The sequence below is a fragment of the Astyanax mexicanus genome, chromosome 4 (assembly GCF_023375975.1).
Source record: "Astyanax mexicanus isolate ESR-SI-001 chromosome 4, AstMex3_surface, whole genome shotgun sequence".
NCBI classification, from domain to species: Eukaryota; Metazoa; Chordata; class Actinopteri; order Characiformes; family Acestrorhamphidae; genus Astyanax; species Astyanax mexicanus.
Window position 1 is genome coordinate 22,977,722 of NC_064411.1, and position 15,571 is coordinate 22,993,292.

The window sequence follows — 15,571 nt, forward strand, 5'->3', positions numbered from 1 at the left end:
ACTTTATGTAAAATACATTGCCACTTCAGGGGCTCTGTAGAACAACAAAAAGCATGTGATTATATTTTAGTGTTCTGCAGTCAACCTTATTTTTATTTCATGGTTATTTAAACTTGCAATTAATCGCCTGCTTACACTTTTGACATTATTCAATAAACATTCCCATGTCATTTCTAAATTAAATATAAACAGAATCACACACCAATTGGTTTAATGATGCAAATGATTTAATACAATTATTTGTGTTTCATATTAAATTGTTGTGACATTCATGTTAAATCAGGATTAGGGCAGGGTATCAAAATTCGATACCAAGAAGGTACCGACTAAAATGTCTTGGTACTACTAAATATCGAAAGAAAAAAAGAAATTGGTGCCTGTTTTCGATACTTTGCATGAAAAGCACATAAATGAAACCGAGAGCACACTGAGCATGCACACTCGTGCTGACTGTCTCTCGCTCTGATTAGCACAGATATTTCAAGAAATTTTTAGACCTTGAATATGTTAAACTAAATGTTTAGGCATTTTAGGACTTTTTAACAACCCGCGGGTACCCTGGTATTTCATTTATACTCCGGAAAGGATTTTCTTGGCCTCTCTGGGTCTAGATGCTCCTCTGTACCCGGCCCAGTGTTGTCTTTCTGTGGCTCTGGGTCTCACTTTCGGTTGATAGCATTAAGCTAAACCATGCGGCACTTTGTGAATTGAGGACGGCTTCCACAGAGTGAAAACAGAGATACTAGAAGTGAAGAGAAATAATTAATATGCATATACTAGAAAAGATATTAAATGTATTTATTAAATACTTTCTAATCATAAGCGCTGAAGGTTTGGTCCTAAATGTTAAGTTGCAAGCTAAGTATCCTACTCTACCTCTAAGAACTATGACATCTACATTTAAAGACTAAGTTATGCTAATCTAATATCTGGAGTAAGCACTGGTAGTGCCCTCCTTTCGAACTCGAACGACCTTCCCTTCTTCAGAACTGAACTCATAACGTAACTACTATAAAAAATCAGCTCTATCTGCGTCGTAAAGACTGAATTACTTGGGACATGGCCAAACTGAGGTGTTGGTTTCAAAGACTATGATAGGCTCCATTGTCTTTGGGCCTTTCGCTGAGGCTTCAATCTTCTTACTGGTGGGAGGAGCAACCTACATGAATGTACTTTTATTGGTTCATTAATAATTTAAAATTTGACCTGGCTAGCTGCTTGTCCCAAAGGAAAGGTATCCAACTCTGATCAACTATGTGGATTACAGCTTCAGAAATCTACCATATGTTCTTAAAAAAAACACTTAATAATTACATTTGATTAGTCAAAACAAAACACAATTCCAGGATGGTCAAACAACACGTTCATATGTTGTTGTTTTTTTTAAATAATTTTATTTCACTTTTTTTTTTTTTTTTTTTTTTACACAGCCAATTACCCAACCCACTCATTAGGACTCCCCCTATCATTAGTAATGCCCCAACACACCAGGAGAGTGAAGAATAACACATGCTTCCTCCGATACATGTGAAGTCAGCCACCGCTTCTTTTCAAGATGCTGCTGATGCAGCATTAACGAGCATTGGAGGCAAGCGCAGCGGCTCGGCTCTGGTACATCAGCTCACAGGCGCCCTGTGCTGTGAACATCACCCTAGAAGTGATGTGGGGAGAGAGCGCCATCTACCCACCCAGAAGGAGCAGGGCCAAATGTTAGTGGGAAAGAGAAGGGAGGGGTGATTTAAAGGTGGAGGGACATAGCTGATCTGTTGTTTAAAAAGTGATCAGCTCAGTGTTTTAAGGTGCTGTAATATCTTTGCCTTTGACAGCTTTAGTTGATTTTACAATAGTAATAGACCAACTAGTGACCTTTTATGCTGAATATGTTAAAATATCCAAACGGCTTGCTGTTTAGCCTCTCTATATGGCAGGTTTCTTCAGAGAGTTAATTTAAGACTTCATGCAAATGTACTCTATCCTGTATATTCCTGTTCTTGTGCTGTTGCTACAGCCAGAGGAAAAGTGTCCTTTACCCTAAACATTTGAAATAATAGAAACAGTATGATATTCATACTTTTGACTTCTTTCTGTAATATCTACATAACACAATACTTGTACTATTACTTTCAGTACTTCCAAGATTTTTTTTCTATTTTGAGCTGTTTTTACTTCGGTTCTGAACCACAGTTCCCACGCCCCACGTGTGTGAGTTACAGCAGAACTGAACTTTTGAGGATTAATGACAGTTTTGCCAGTAAGGGTGCTTTCATACCTGAAAGTCCGGACCGTGGTCCAAACCAAGGTTCATGTGTTTGCTACATTGTATATAATTGGTCCGCCTATTTTTGTTTAGGGAGCGCACCAAAGACCTTTGTGTGATACTCCTACATCCTTTCGTCATCACTTACGTATCGATGTGTTTTCCTTAACTTGACGCTGATTGCCCTCTAACGTCAATCGTCTAACGTTGGAGTGTTGACAATTCAGCGGGCGGGACGCCTTTCCAGGATAAGGATAAAATGAATGAACAGATTCATTTCGTGTCCATAGTAGTGCTGCTATTGTGGTTTTTATACCAGCAGCAGCAACTTCAGGCACAGTACCCTAGATTAGTTCAAATTCGCCAAATGAACATGCTTGTCCTGAAGGAACTGTATCCACGGCTCATTTTTTTTCTGCTTTTGCGGTTATTTTTGTTCTTCTGCTGCCGTTGCTGAGGAACGCCTGCTCAACTTCCTGTTGTTGGTCCGAAAGTTCGAACCATCCAGAAAAGCTCTTTCACACTGCAGGCGCTTTCACAGAAACCTAGCTGAACCACACCATGCCAGACTCTGCCTTCCAGCTTGCCGGTCGGCAGCTTTTCCGTCTACATAAACAAAGGTTGGTGCACAAACTGCGTGTTGGTAAACAGCCACTGCTCTGAGGCGACAGAACAGCTGACTGTGAAGTTTCGCCCTCACTATCTGCCTCGTGAGTTTTCGGCGGTGTTCGTGATTGCTGTTACATAGCACCGGATGCTAAGTCTAACAACGCGCTGAAGGAGCTTCATGACAACATCAGCTCGCATCCAGACGCGTTCTATGTGGTAGCGGGGGATTTTAACCACGTAGAACACGCTGCCGAGGTTTTATCAACACGTGAACATGCCAACGCGAGGTAATAATGCACTGGACCATGTTTATACCAATGTGAGGGACGTGTACAGAGCCTTCCCCCGCCCTCACCTCGGGCTTTCCGAACACATCTCCATCATGCTGGTCCCCACCCCCCGCTGTGATGCTCCAAACCCACACAGAAGACCATCACTGGGCCACACAGTGATGGTCTTCTGTGTGGGTTTGGAGCATCACAGCGGGGGGTGGGGACCAGCTGTGCTGCAGTACTGCTTCGGCTGCACAGACTGGCAGGTCTTCAGGGAGGCTGCTGAGCGGGAGGAGGAGCTGGATCTGGAGGAATACACATCTACTGTTCTCGGGTACATCAGCAAGTGTGTGGAGGATGTCACCGCCACCAAGACTGTGACTTGCTACCCCAACAAGCCCTGGCTGAACGCAGAGGTGCATTCTCTGCTGAAAGCCAGGGATGCTGCCTTCAGGTCTGGTGACCCCGATGAACACAGGAGGGCTAGAAGAGAGCTGACTGTTGGAGTTAAGAGGGCAAAAGCTGCATATGCTCAGAAAATCCAGGGACACTTTTCCTCCCAGTATCCACAGAGCATGGAGGGGCATCAAGTGCATCACAGACTACAAATCCAATGTTGCACGGGTACTACGAGACGGCGCAGACCAGCTCTCGGACGTCCGGGCGGACACCTTCAACGCCTCCACCCACTTGCCTGAAGACTGCCACCATCATCCCGGTCCCCAAGAGCTCTGCAGTGACAGGTCTGAATGACTACCGATAACAACCTCTGCATCAACGTAAAGAAGACAAAGGAGATAATTGTCGACTTCAGAAGGGGTCAGCATGCCCACCTCTCCTTGCAGGAGGATCTGCGGTGGAAGTGGTCGACAGCTACAGGTACTTGGCTGTGCACCTGAGCAGCAACCTCACCTGGAGCAACAACACTTCCACTCTGGTCAGGAAGGCACATCAGCGGCTCTACTTCCTCAGGAGGCTGAGACGAGCTGGACTCGGGAGCGCAGTCCACACCTGCTTTTACAGATGTGTGGTGGAGAGCGTTGTGTGCTCCAGCATCAAGCTCCAGCATCGTGTGGCATGGAAGCTGCTCTGCTGCAGATAGGAAAGCTCTGCAGAGGGGGGTGAAGGCTGCACAGAAGATTGTTGGAGTCAGCTTCCCCAGCACCACAGACAGCTACACCTCCAGATGCAGGAAAAGGCCCACCCACCCAGCACAAACACTTCCTGTCCCGCTACCCTCAGGCAGGAGGCTGCAGAGCATCAAGCGCAAAACAACCAGACTCAGAAACAGCTTCATTCCGGAAGCTGTAAGACTCTTAAACTCCACCTAACAACACACTGCACTGACACACAAGGACAAATTACTGTTTACAAACACTGTCACTTTAAACCGCACTGAGACACTTTATCTTTTACTGCTCTAATTTACATTATCATGCTGCTATAGCAAACTTGCACTCTGGACTTCATGTTGCTGCTTCCTGCCTACTCTCATCATGCTGCTTCCTACCTCCCGCTTACTTTTTTGAGTATTTATCTTTATCTATTTTGTTCTATTCTCTTTTAATTGTGTTTTTTTGTTATCTTATTTTATCTATATTATCTATTTTAACAACAGCTCTTGGGTGTAAACTGGATCGTAAGATCACAATTTTGTTCCACCTCATGTACCACGTGATGCGAATGACAATAAAATCTCCTTGAATCCTTGAATTAGAACACAGAATGTTGAATACTTTAGTACTTAAGTATGATGCTTAAAGAACACTTCAACTACTACACAAATATTTTTTTTTTGATAGAGTACTTAAATATGGGTCTCTAGTTCTTTATATATGTCTTTATACATATACATGTCTGGGGAAAACATATCATGGAATACATTAAACAACATGCCCAAATATGATTAATTTTGCTGAACATGTAAATGACATTGTTAAATTCAGTTCTTGTTTGTTTCTGTTGGAATGTGTCTCAAGTGACAGAGTGAAGGTTTTGCGTGAAATAAGGTGTTTTGGCTGTCAAAGATTTAGAATTTGCACTTTTTATTGCAGTGGAATACATCTGGGATAAATTTCTGTGTGAATGCACTGGTGATTTTTAAGATGATTCAGTTGATTAAAACTCTTCCCACAGTCTGAGCAGTGATATGGTTTCACTCCTGTGTGAATGCGCTGGTGTTTCTTGAGATCACTCTGTTTAATAAAACTCTTCCCACAGTCTGAGCAGTGATACGGTTTCTCTCCTGTGTGAATGCGCTGGTGAATTTTGAGATGACCCTGTTGATTAAACCTCTTCCCACAGTCTGAGCAGTGATACGGTTTCTCTCCTGTGTGAATGCGCTGGTGTTTTTTGAGATCACCCTGTTGATTAAACCTCTTCCCACAGTCTGAGCAGTGATACGGTTTCTCTCCTGTGTGAATGCGCTGGTGCAGTCTGAGATGACTGTGTCGATTAAAACTCTTCCCACAGTCTGAGCAGTGATACAGTTTCTCTCCTGTGTGAATGCGCTGGTGAATTTTGAGATGACTCTGTTTAGTAAAATTCCTCCCACAGTCTGAGCAGTGATACGGTTTCTCTCCTGTGTGAATGCGCTGGTGTATTTTGAAAGTACTATGTTTAGTAAAACTCTTCCCACAGTCTGAGCAGTGATACGGTTTCTCTCCAGTGTGAATGCGCTGGTGAATTTTGAAAGTACTATGTTTAGTAAAACTCTTCCCACAGTCTGAGCAGTGATATGGTTTCTCTCCTGTGTGAATGCGCTGGTGCAGTTTGAGAGTACTCTGTTCAGTAAAACTCCTCCCACAGTCTGAGCAGTGATACGGTTTCTCTCCTGTGTGAATGCACTGGTGTATTTTGAGATTACTCTGTTTAGTAAAACTCTTCCCACAGTCTGAGCAGTGATACGGTTTCTCTGTGAATGCGCTGGTGATGTTTCTCCATGTCGGGACTTTGCTTTGTTTGTCTGTTAAAAGTATCAAGCTATTTCTGCGTGTTCTAGAGATTCTTCAGGATGTCTTGTGCTTCACCTCTTTCAGCAGTTTAACATTGCTCTTATTTAAATATCCTGGTTGTTGGTGGTGATGAATTTCAGGAGAAAACCCTGGAATATTTTAATTTCTGGAAAAAACAAAGACAAATTTAATTGTGTCAATTAACCAAAAAGAATTAACTAAATCAGTTACACTGTATGGAGAAAAATACTGGTACACCTTTACATTTCCCTAAAATCTTCTGTACTTTAATCCTATTATAAATCCATACACATTATAATATGAAGTTTTAGCTTGTTCTGCAGTAGACAGAAACAGTGCTGCTGTCCAGTACTGAATACAATGTTGTACTACTATTGTATCTCACTTTACACTATAATACACTAATCCATACTATTAATACTGTACTATTTTATTAACAATAATCTGTTAATCTGTTATCCTGCTCTAATCCCAGGGGATCAATAAAGGTGTATCACGTTTTATCTTATAAATATATTTGTCTGTCTTGCAGCATATCTCTATTACTTTACTATCTAGATAAAAAAAATGTATAGAAAGCAGCCTGGCTGCCAGTGTCACACAGTATGATTTGCTTATTATTTACAGTTTTCTATGGACAGTTATTAGAATTTAAAGATGTGAAATTTCTTTTATATATATATTTCAAAGAGAACGAGATGTTCTGACCTGAAGCACAATCGGAGTCGTTGCACTTTTCTCCGAGCATTAGAGCTGTGATTCTACTCGGAAACGCTGCATCAGGAGCAGTTCAAAAAGAGGCGGACTTCACATGTGTCGGAGAAGGCGTGTGCTAGTCTTCACTCTCCTGGTAGTGGGGCATAATTAGTGATAGGGGGAGTTCTAATGAGTGTGTTGGGTAATTGGCCATGTAAATTGGGGTGAAAATTGAAGAAAAAAAAAAAAGTTAAAATGTAGACAGAAAAGGCCATTCCAACAACATAAAGCCCTATCAATGTTTTGAGCAGTGAGCCCAGAATGTAATGTATATGACAAGAGAGAGAGAGAGACCTCTCAACCTGACTTTCCTGGTTTTATGAGATAATGTGAGATAAGAAATGAGATAATGTTGTTGTTTTTTTTTCAGGCGAGGGACCGAAAGACATTAAAAACTTGGGTTTTACAGATTGAGTGGGTCGATGATGAGGCAGAGAGCACAGGACAAGATTGGCTAACGTTTCCTCTCAAGTTTTTTTATACAGTGGACACTTATTTCATGCATCTACACACCATCACAGCTCCAGAAACGACGTTCACATTAATTATCTTTAATCATAAAAGATGTGTTGTTTGTGTATATTTAAAATAATATACTTAAAATTAAATGCATATGGACTAGGGGTGTGCCACACTCTAAAAAGTGATTCTATGTTTTAGTCAGGAGAACTAATATTATCAAGTTGAGTGAACTCACCGGCCAGTACAACTCAATAAAATTTGTTCAGAGAACGTCAATCTGAAAACTTAAAAATGATAATGGAGCCAATGAAAAAAAATATGATTTCAACCAACTTTTAGTTACTACACGTCATTGCTCTTTCTACAGTGTTTGTTCATACAGCTTTCCCATAGGCTCCTGGCACCATACAGTGGTGTGAAAAAGTGTTTGTTATATATAAATATTGCAAAAATTGCATAAATATTAATTTATGCAATTAATATTTTTTTAGTGTACAGAAGTTAATACTAAAATAAATAAAATATCTAGCAGGTAATTACTACTACTACTACTATTATGCAAAATAACTTTTGCTTGACTCTTTCAGAGGCGGTCGCATTTTTCTCCCTCTCCTCCCCTATCTATCCTGCTTGGCTTCTCCTGTCTAGTGCTGTGTACTGCTACCAAAGAAACTCTCCTCGCACTGCTCTTCGAACTACAAAATATGGATTTGATCAAATAGTCTCTCAATGCAATTTACACCGTCTTCTCGACCCCAAAACAAAATTTATTCATTTTGTTAAAAAAAAAAAAAAATAAATGTTGTGTAAAAGCAATAGAACACTTGAGGTTGTGTGGTAGCACAAATAACATCACGACTGTGATGATCTACGACCAAATCACAGCCGTGATGTTATTCCTAAATTTCCTTCGGGATAAATAAAGTATCTATCCATGAATAACACACTCCCTCTCGTGTTCTACTGCTTTAACGTTGACAAACCTAAAAATAACATTTACGGGAAAATCTGCAGTTAAATACACTTCAGTTTATTGTGTTTTTTATTTCTTTATTTTGTATGCAGCTGCCTTGTGTGAACTGCAGAAAAGTGATTTTACTCTAAAATAAAAAATACTCTAATAAAATGTTATATTGATGAGTCTTTATTTATATATTTTTATAAAAAATGTTCAGTTTAGTAGTGTTTTTAGTAGTGTTGATGTACAACTAACACTTCTCAGTTTGTTAATCTAACTAAAAATATTTTAGCAACTAATCAACACATTTTAAAGTTGGCAAGCTTAGCATACATTTTAAATGACCTCGACTAAATATATTCAGTTAACAATTTAAAATATTAGATAATGATAATGATAAATGATAAATTCTATATTGAAGTGATTCAATCATTTAGATGTAGCTAACATTTAAGACTTGTTAGACCAACTTAATTTTGTAAGTGCAGAGAACAAATGAGCCATAAAGGTTTGCTAATTTAAAAAAGGCCTGGAAATTAGTTGCTTAATGATTTTAAGTTGGAGTGACATTTTTTTTTTTTTTTACAGTGCATATCGTACACAATAATAATCACCAACATTTTTGAATATCGTGAACAATATTATACCCTAAAATATCCTGCCATATCACCCACCCCTAATTATTACATCAGGGTACTACATTTTTACTGTTTTTAGCAAAAGAAAAATTCACACTGTTCTCATTTCCCTTTATATATCTACTATAGACTATATCTGTCCAGTATCATTTACTTTACTTTAATCCTGGATATATGGAGATATTCAGAGTGCATTATTAGAATCATGATATTCTGGATCATTAACTTGATACAAATCTGATAAAATTCTTGTTTTTTTATTATCTCAATTAAGGGTGTGCCATATCATATTGTATACAATAACAAAATGACATTCATTTTGTTGCAGTAGTGTATTCTTGAATTAAGAAAAAAAATCTGTGAGCATCATTCTCACAAAAATCGCTAGTACTTAGTGAAGGTATGGACAGCTGTGTTTACATACCAGAAAAAAAAATGCTAACATTAGCTACTTGGTTAAAAAAGGACTGGCAACTTTAACTAGGTATCTAATGTTAGCTAGTAGGTTTAAAACAAGCTGGTAACTTTAACTACCTGGATAACGTTAGCTACGTAGTTGAAAAAGCACTGGTAATATTAGCTAGTCAGCTATCGTTAGCTACTTAGTTTTTTTAAAAAGCACTGGTAATTTAGCTAGCTAACTAGCAGTATCTACCGGTTATAAAACGCTTGCAACTTTAGCTAACTAACAAACATTAGCTACTAAAATGCCGGTAACTTTACCTAGCTAGACATTAGCTATCCGGTAAAATAAAGCACTGATAACTTTAGCCTGTCAGCTAAGTAACTGTTTTTGAACAAAAATTAACCTTATTCTATTCTAGGATATTTTGGTAGCCTCACAAAACTGAAATCAGGTTCTTGTTTGAGTTGTTTGTAATGTCTGTATTAAAACTAGTTTTGCTGGGAAATACAGTTTAGCTTTTGTACTTTATGATAATATTCTGACTGAGAAAACAATTCTTAAAACATTATTTCAGCCACTGACAGCATGTTTTATACTAGCCTAACAAACACAATCAGTGGATTTTAGAGGCTTGACTGTAATATCTGTACTAATACTAGTGTTGCTGGGCAATTTTTTTTTTTTTTTTGGTGGGATAATCAGTTTTGTGCTTTATCAAAATATTCTGTCTACTCCCCTAGTATAAAAAAATGCTGCCAGAGAATGAAATAATGAATTTGTTTATTATGCTACTTTTATTAAACATTACCGAATATTGTTTGACATTTATAGATTTACCAACATATTTAAAATACAGATGACATTTGCAACAAGTGTACATCAATTAACAATATGTACTTTTTTATTTTCTTTTTACTGTAGTGGTTACTGCGGTTAACACTAAGCTGCAGCATAAAAATGCACTGCTGCTCAGATCCAGTACATATATGGCAACAACATATAAAACCGCCTACTGTATGGCTTAACATACGTCATTTTCTAGCGAATATAAAATACAGTTCTTAAAGTATTATTATTAATTGTCTCTGCATTACCAGTAGAATCTTGTGCCACAAAAATACACATTAAAATAGATGTACATGAGCACATTTCAAAAACATAAAAATATAGCTGAACATTATCAGAAATATATTAAAATATGAATGAAACACATACCTGGATGACAATATGTACTTTTCTTATTTCCTTTTTACTGGAGTGACACCGAGCTGAATAAATAAAATAAAAATCTCATTAATAATTAATAAATATTATTATTAATAAAAATAATAATAATAATAATAATAACAGGTTTAGCTGATATTCTGCTGACACAGCTACAGACAGTGGAGGGAAAACTGAGCCTCGTGTTAGTCTCACTTAACTTCTAACAGAGAAGAGAGAAATAAGCTCATAAACTCTTAACTATTACCTAAATCAGTGAATTCTCTACAAAAACACTTTTTAATCTGTCTTATACTCGAATTAATAGCAGTATTTTTAACTTTAAACATGTTTTAACCACTATTTATTCATAAAACACGGAGCTCAGCACCTACCCGCAGCACAGAAACACACAGACCGCTGCTGAGGTACGGTGGCTCAGAAAGACCAAACGTAGCGTAACTGCAGTTCACCACTAAACAGCAGGGGCCGCCAAAACTTCATTTAACAGCATTAAAGTGCCTCATTTTATAAAGTTCATCTAAAACAAAGTTATTTTATACCTCTGTTACACTTACAACTAGGGCTGCAACTAACGACTATTTTAGTAGTCGACTAATCTGTCGATTATTTTTTCGATTAGTCGATTAGTCACGATTATTTGTCATACCATCAGATAGCATCTTTGTTGTTATTTATTTCCAATATCAAATCAAAATAAGGCGCCATTAAACATGAATATGAAACTAAAGCTTGATAGCTTAATCAAATTTATTTGAAACATTAACATGCACTATTAATGTCACAATAAAAAAAATAATAAATAAATAAATTTAAATTAGGTAATACAAAATAAAAGTGCACCATGTCTTTTAAATTAAGATAATGTGCAAATGTGTAACTCAAAATAGGTTTTCACCACTCTACTATATAAGTTTGTGACATTTAAGTACAAAAAGGCAATACAATATACCTGTACAATACAATAAGCAACAAGTGACAAAGTATGAAAAAAAGAAAGAAAGAAAAAATATTCAGGAATATTCAATATAAATGTTCAAATAATGCCTCTACTAAAGAAAAAAAAAAAAGTTGAACTTGTTTCAGTTCACAGTTCAGTGATGAGGTCTTCTTTATACCCCCCTCTAATCAGGTGTGCGTCAGCAGAAAAAGCACACAAATTTGTGCAGGCCTTCAGCCTTCCAGAACTGGAATTCCCCACCCTTGTTTATAAAAGCTTTAAATTGCAGTGCAAGAACGTGAGCATATTAACATGCTCTGGAGAAAGACTGGCTCTCTTCTTTGAGGCAATGTTACCCGATGCTGAGAAGAGGCGCTCAGAGGGAGTGGAAGTAGCAGGAATACACAAGAATGATTTGGCCATTGATGCAAGAGTTGGATACTTTGGCTCATTCAGCTTCCACCAAGACAGGGGATTTTCTTTCTTTGAGATGGGCTGCTCTCCAAAGTACGCAAGCACCTAGCATATGAAAAACACAAGAAAAATGAACTGGGTGGCTACATCTGGCATGTTACCCTTGATTTTATATGTTCATTACTATGTTCTATTCATATTTAAATAATTAAAACTTACTTCATTAGTTATCACTTGGTGTTGCACATCATTTTCATTGATTTCACTGTCACTGTCTGTTGAGTCACATCCAAGCAGTGATTCGATAGCTGAAACAGACCTACTTGGACTTTTCTTAGGTGAGCCTGTGGCATGCCCATCTGGTGGTGCTGCGGCTTCTTCCATCCTATTGGTGCTCTGGTTTGTTACGATGCTGCTCCCATCCATGCACTGTAAGGCCAGAGCTTGAACTTTACTCTGCATAATAAACCTCTCCTCTGGTGGCAGGAATTTAGATTTTCGAAAACGTGGATCTAGTGCAGCTGCTATAATCAGTTTACTTGGGTTATCATCAGTGACCGTGACCAATTTTGACCAGCGTGCACTGATCTCTTCTGAAGCAGCTTTCTGGAAGGCCTGCACTGGAGTCGTATCATAGACAGTGTGGGTGGAGTTCAAAAGACCTTTGACCAGAGGAGGCAGGGCAGAGACTGTCACATAGCTTTCACCACTCAGGTAGACAGTGGCACATTCAAAAGCCTGTAGAGCTTTTTCCAGTTCTTCAATCAGTGTCCACTGATCAGATTTGAGGTCTAGGAAATGTTTCCCTCTTTGTGTTACAGCTGGATCAGACAGAGTTGCAGTCAGTGGCCATCTCTGTTCCAGCAGGCGATTCATCATATAATAGGTGCTATTCCACCTGGTAGAGATGTCCTGGACAAGTTTGTGTTCTGGGGTCCCCATCTGTTTTTGCTTGGCTTTAAGCTTGCTTGAAGCCAGTTCACTTCGTTTAAAGTGCTCCACGAGGCACCTTGATGCTCCCAGTGCTTTACTGATCTGAGGGTGTTTCAGTGCATTGTTGACAATCAATTGCAAAGTGTGTCCAGCACAGTGAACAGATATCCATCCATGTTTTTCCTGCAAAATGTTTGCTGCCAGAACCATATTGGAGCCATTGTCGTGGACAAGTGCCATGATCTTTTTTGGAGGGATCTCAAACATTTCCACAGTTTGCTCAATCCATGCAGCAATGTTCGATCCAGTGTGTCGTTCTTCTAGTGGCAATGTTGTGAGACAAAAGCTATTGAGCTCCCACTCATCACTTATAAAGTGACAAGTGATGCCAAGATATGCCTCTGTAGCAACACTGGTCCAGGCATCAGCTGTCAGGGAAATCTTGTTCTTGGTTGATTTAAGAGATTCTTTAACCTTACCAAGAGTAGCTTCATACTTTGCCTCCATGAGCTTGGTAAAGTGAGTTCTGGAAGGTAAGGTGTAACCTGGGTGGAATGTGTGTATCATCTGCTTGAAGCCTTCATCTCCAACCATAGAAATTGGTCTCATGTCTTTGAGAAACATGTCGAGGATGCTCCCTGTCAAGACCTCAGTCATCTGAGGGGTGCATAAGCCTCTTCTCTGGAAAAAGTCATCCACACGCCTCTGCTTAGTGCTATTAATAGAAAGAGCAAAACAGAAAGTCAAGTCAGATTGATTTATAAAGCACATTTAAAGGACATTAAGTGTCAAAGTTCTGTACAATAAAACTAAATTTAAAAGAAGACAGATCAATATAAAATATAGTAAACTCCTAATCTAGGATATAGGGGAGGGGGAAGCTAGTAATATTAACAAATCACTACAGCTGAACGCTATGTATCACAAATAGAGTACTGGCTATGCCAACTAAACATGACAGCTTAAATACCTTCACTGAATTATTGAGTTTCGACACAGACTAGCTAAGCTAAGCTAAGCTAGCAACCAACCAAGTAAAAGAGGCTCATTATTTAACAGAATGAATTCTTTTTGCACGAGTAAAATGTTAAATACATAGCTAACTCATATGAATAACGTAATACGTTAGACAGCTAACAATCCTGAAAAATAGCGCTCTTTTAGAAGTTTTCTGACAGGTAAACTAACTACAAACATTAGCTAGGTTCGTTGGCTTAAACACGAAGTGTGACCGGTGGTTAGAGATGACAGACTCTGCGTTGTGTCTTTACTGGATTTTATTCTGATAAACAGATAAACAGAAACAGGCTTTAGCTCTGGCTAGATTGGCACCTCTTTTCTCCTCTCCGCTCCTCTCTCTCCATTACACATCATGTACAGAAAGGGCCCATATTTGCAGAGATGTACAGGCTTACAAGATAATAAAACTTAATAACAGAGTCAAAGATATTTAGCTTAGCATTTAATAGGTTAGACCATGCTCAAACTAGCATAATTAGCTCAGCCATTTAGCCACTTAGCCTAAGCGCTCTACAAAACTTTTTAACACATAAAATAAAACTCCTCATACCTGATAAACAGATAAACAGAAACAGGCTTTAGCTCTGGCTAGATTGGCACCTCTTTTCTCCTCTCCGCTCCTCTCTTAAGTATAAAAGCATATAAAAACAGGGAATAATTAGCTAGTTAGCCTGCATGCTAGCATAGACCATGTGCTGTAGCATTAGCAGTGCACAACCATGCATCTAAAAGTTTTAATATTGATTACTAGCAAGATATTTTAATGTACAATAGTTGTTAATAAACTTGGGGACATATATAGAACAATTTGGAGTTTTACGATTATATTAAAATATAGGATTATTTTGGATTAAAATCAAAGCAGTTTCTGACACCTACCTCTCCATTACACATCATGTACAGAAAGGGAAGAGGCAGGGTGAGGGGAGGAAATATAAGAGGGGAAAAGGGGAGGAGCCATTCCAACCCAGCCACTCTATATCAATACAGGCAGAATATAAGGAGAAGAATTTTGGGGAATTCTAACAATAAAACACTTGTATGTTTGAACTCTGTTACACTCACCCCCCAAGAATTACACAAAAATTCTGAACCTTAAATGTAATAATCAATAACAAAAAAAAGTATTAACCTTTTGAAGTCAAGAGACCAGAGAGAAAACCAATGATAAAATAACATCCACTTAGCCAGTATCACACCAACTGTAAAACAAGTGTGTTTATCAGCTCATTAGCTACCTAATTAAAGGTTGTTGGAAGACAGAGAGTGATCAGTTCTCTAACCTTTCCAAAGATACATATAGTGCCTTTTACACCTATACTACATCTGACTACATCTGGATAACATTTCATGGTAAGTATTGAAACAGTAACGAAAAGTATTTTCACAGCTTGGATTAAACATGAATAACTGTTGACCTTGTTGTGTCAGTACTGAATATGCTCTCTAGCTGGACCATTGATTCTATCAACCGGCAAACTGGTTTTATAGCTCTTCCAAATCTGGATGTGAGATGGTCAGGAGGCCAGTCTGTAGATGGGGACTGTCTGGGGCTTGATTCAGACAAAGGTTGGATGGTGTCATTAGGAAGCTGTTCATTTGGGTTCCCACTTGCAAAGTCATCTTCCAACAGACTAGTGTCTCTTCTCTGTCCAGCAGAGTGTTTCTGAATCCAAGAAGAAGTCCAATTGTCTCTATGACTATGCT

General features: G+C 38.5%; 5 protein-coding genes across 5 annotated transcripts in view; all 5 read right to left on the bottom strand.

Annotated features, from left to right (window-relative positions):
* The window catches only part of LOC125780501 (zinc finger protein 239-like), a 1,096,042-nt gene that overhangs the window by 184,272 nt on the left and 896,199 nt on the right, over positions 1-15,571 (bottom strand). The window lies entirely within an intron of this gene.
* LOC125801162 (zinc finger protein 585A-like) overlaps positions 1-15,571 on the bottom strand; it is a 270,147-nt gene that overhangs the window by 184,272 nt on the left and 70,304 nt on the right. The window lies entirely within an intron of this gene.
* Positions 1-15,571, bottom strand: part of LOC125801414 (zinc finger protein 271-like) — a 233,679-nt gene that overhangs the window by 169,174 nt on the left and 48,934 nt on the right. The gene's annotated exons all lie outside the window — the stretch shown is intronic.
* On the bottom strand, positions 4,968-6,893 carry LOC125801741 (zinc finger protein 239-like). Its single transcript, XM_049478987.1, has 2 exons — positions 6,879-6,893; positions 4,968-6,050 (listed from the first exon to the last, which is right to left on the bottom strand). Exons 1-2 carry the CDS (start codon positions 6,891-6,893, stop codon positions 5,184-5,186), a joined length of 882 nt encoding a protein of 293 aa, XP_049334944.1. The 3' UTR covers positions 4,968-5,183.
* Positions 11,263-13,840, bottom strand: LOC125801142 (E3 SUMO-protein ligase ZBED1-like). The gene is made up of 2 exons (XM_049477333.1): positions 12,131-13,840; positions 11,263-12,016 (listed from the first exon to the last, which is right to left on the bottom strand). Exons 1-2 carry the CDS (start codon positions 13,613-13,615, stop codon positions 11,765-11,767), a joined length of 1,737 nt encoding a protein of 578 aa, XP_049333290.1. The 5' UTR covers positions 13,616-13,840; the 3' UTR covers positions 11,263-11,764.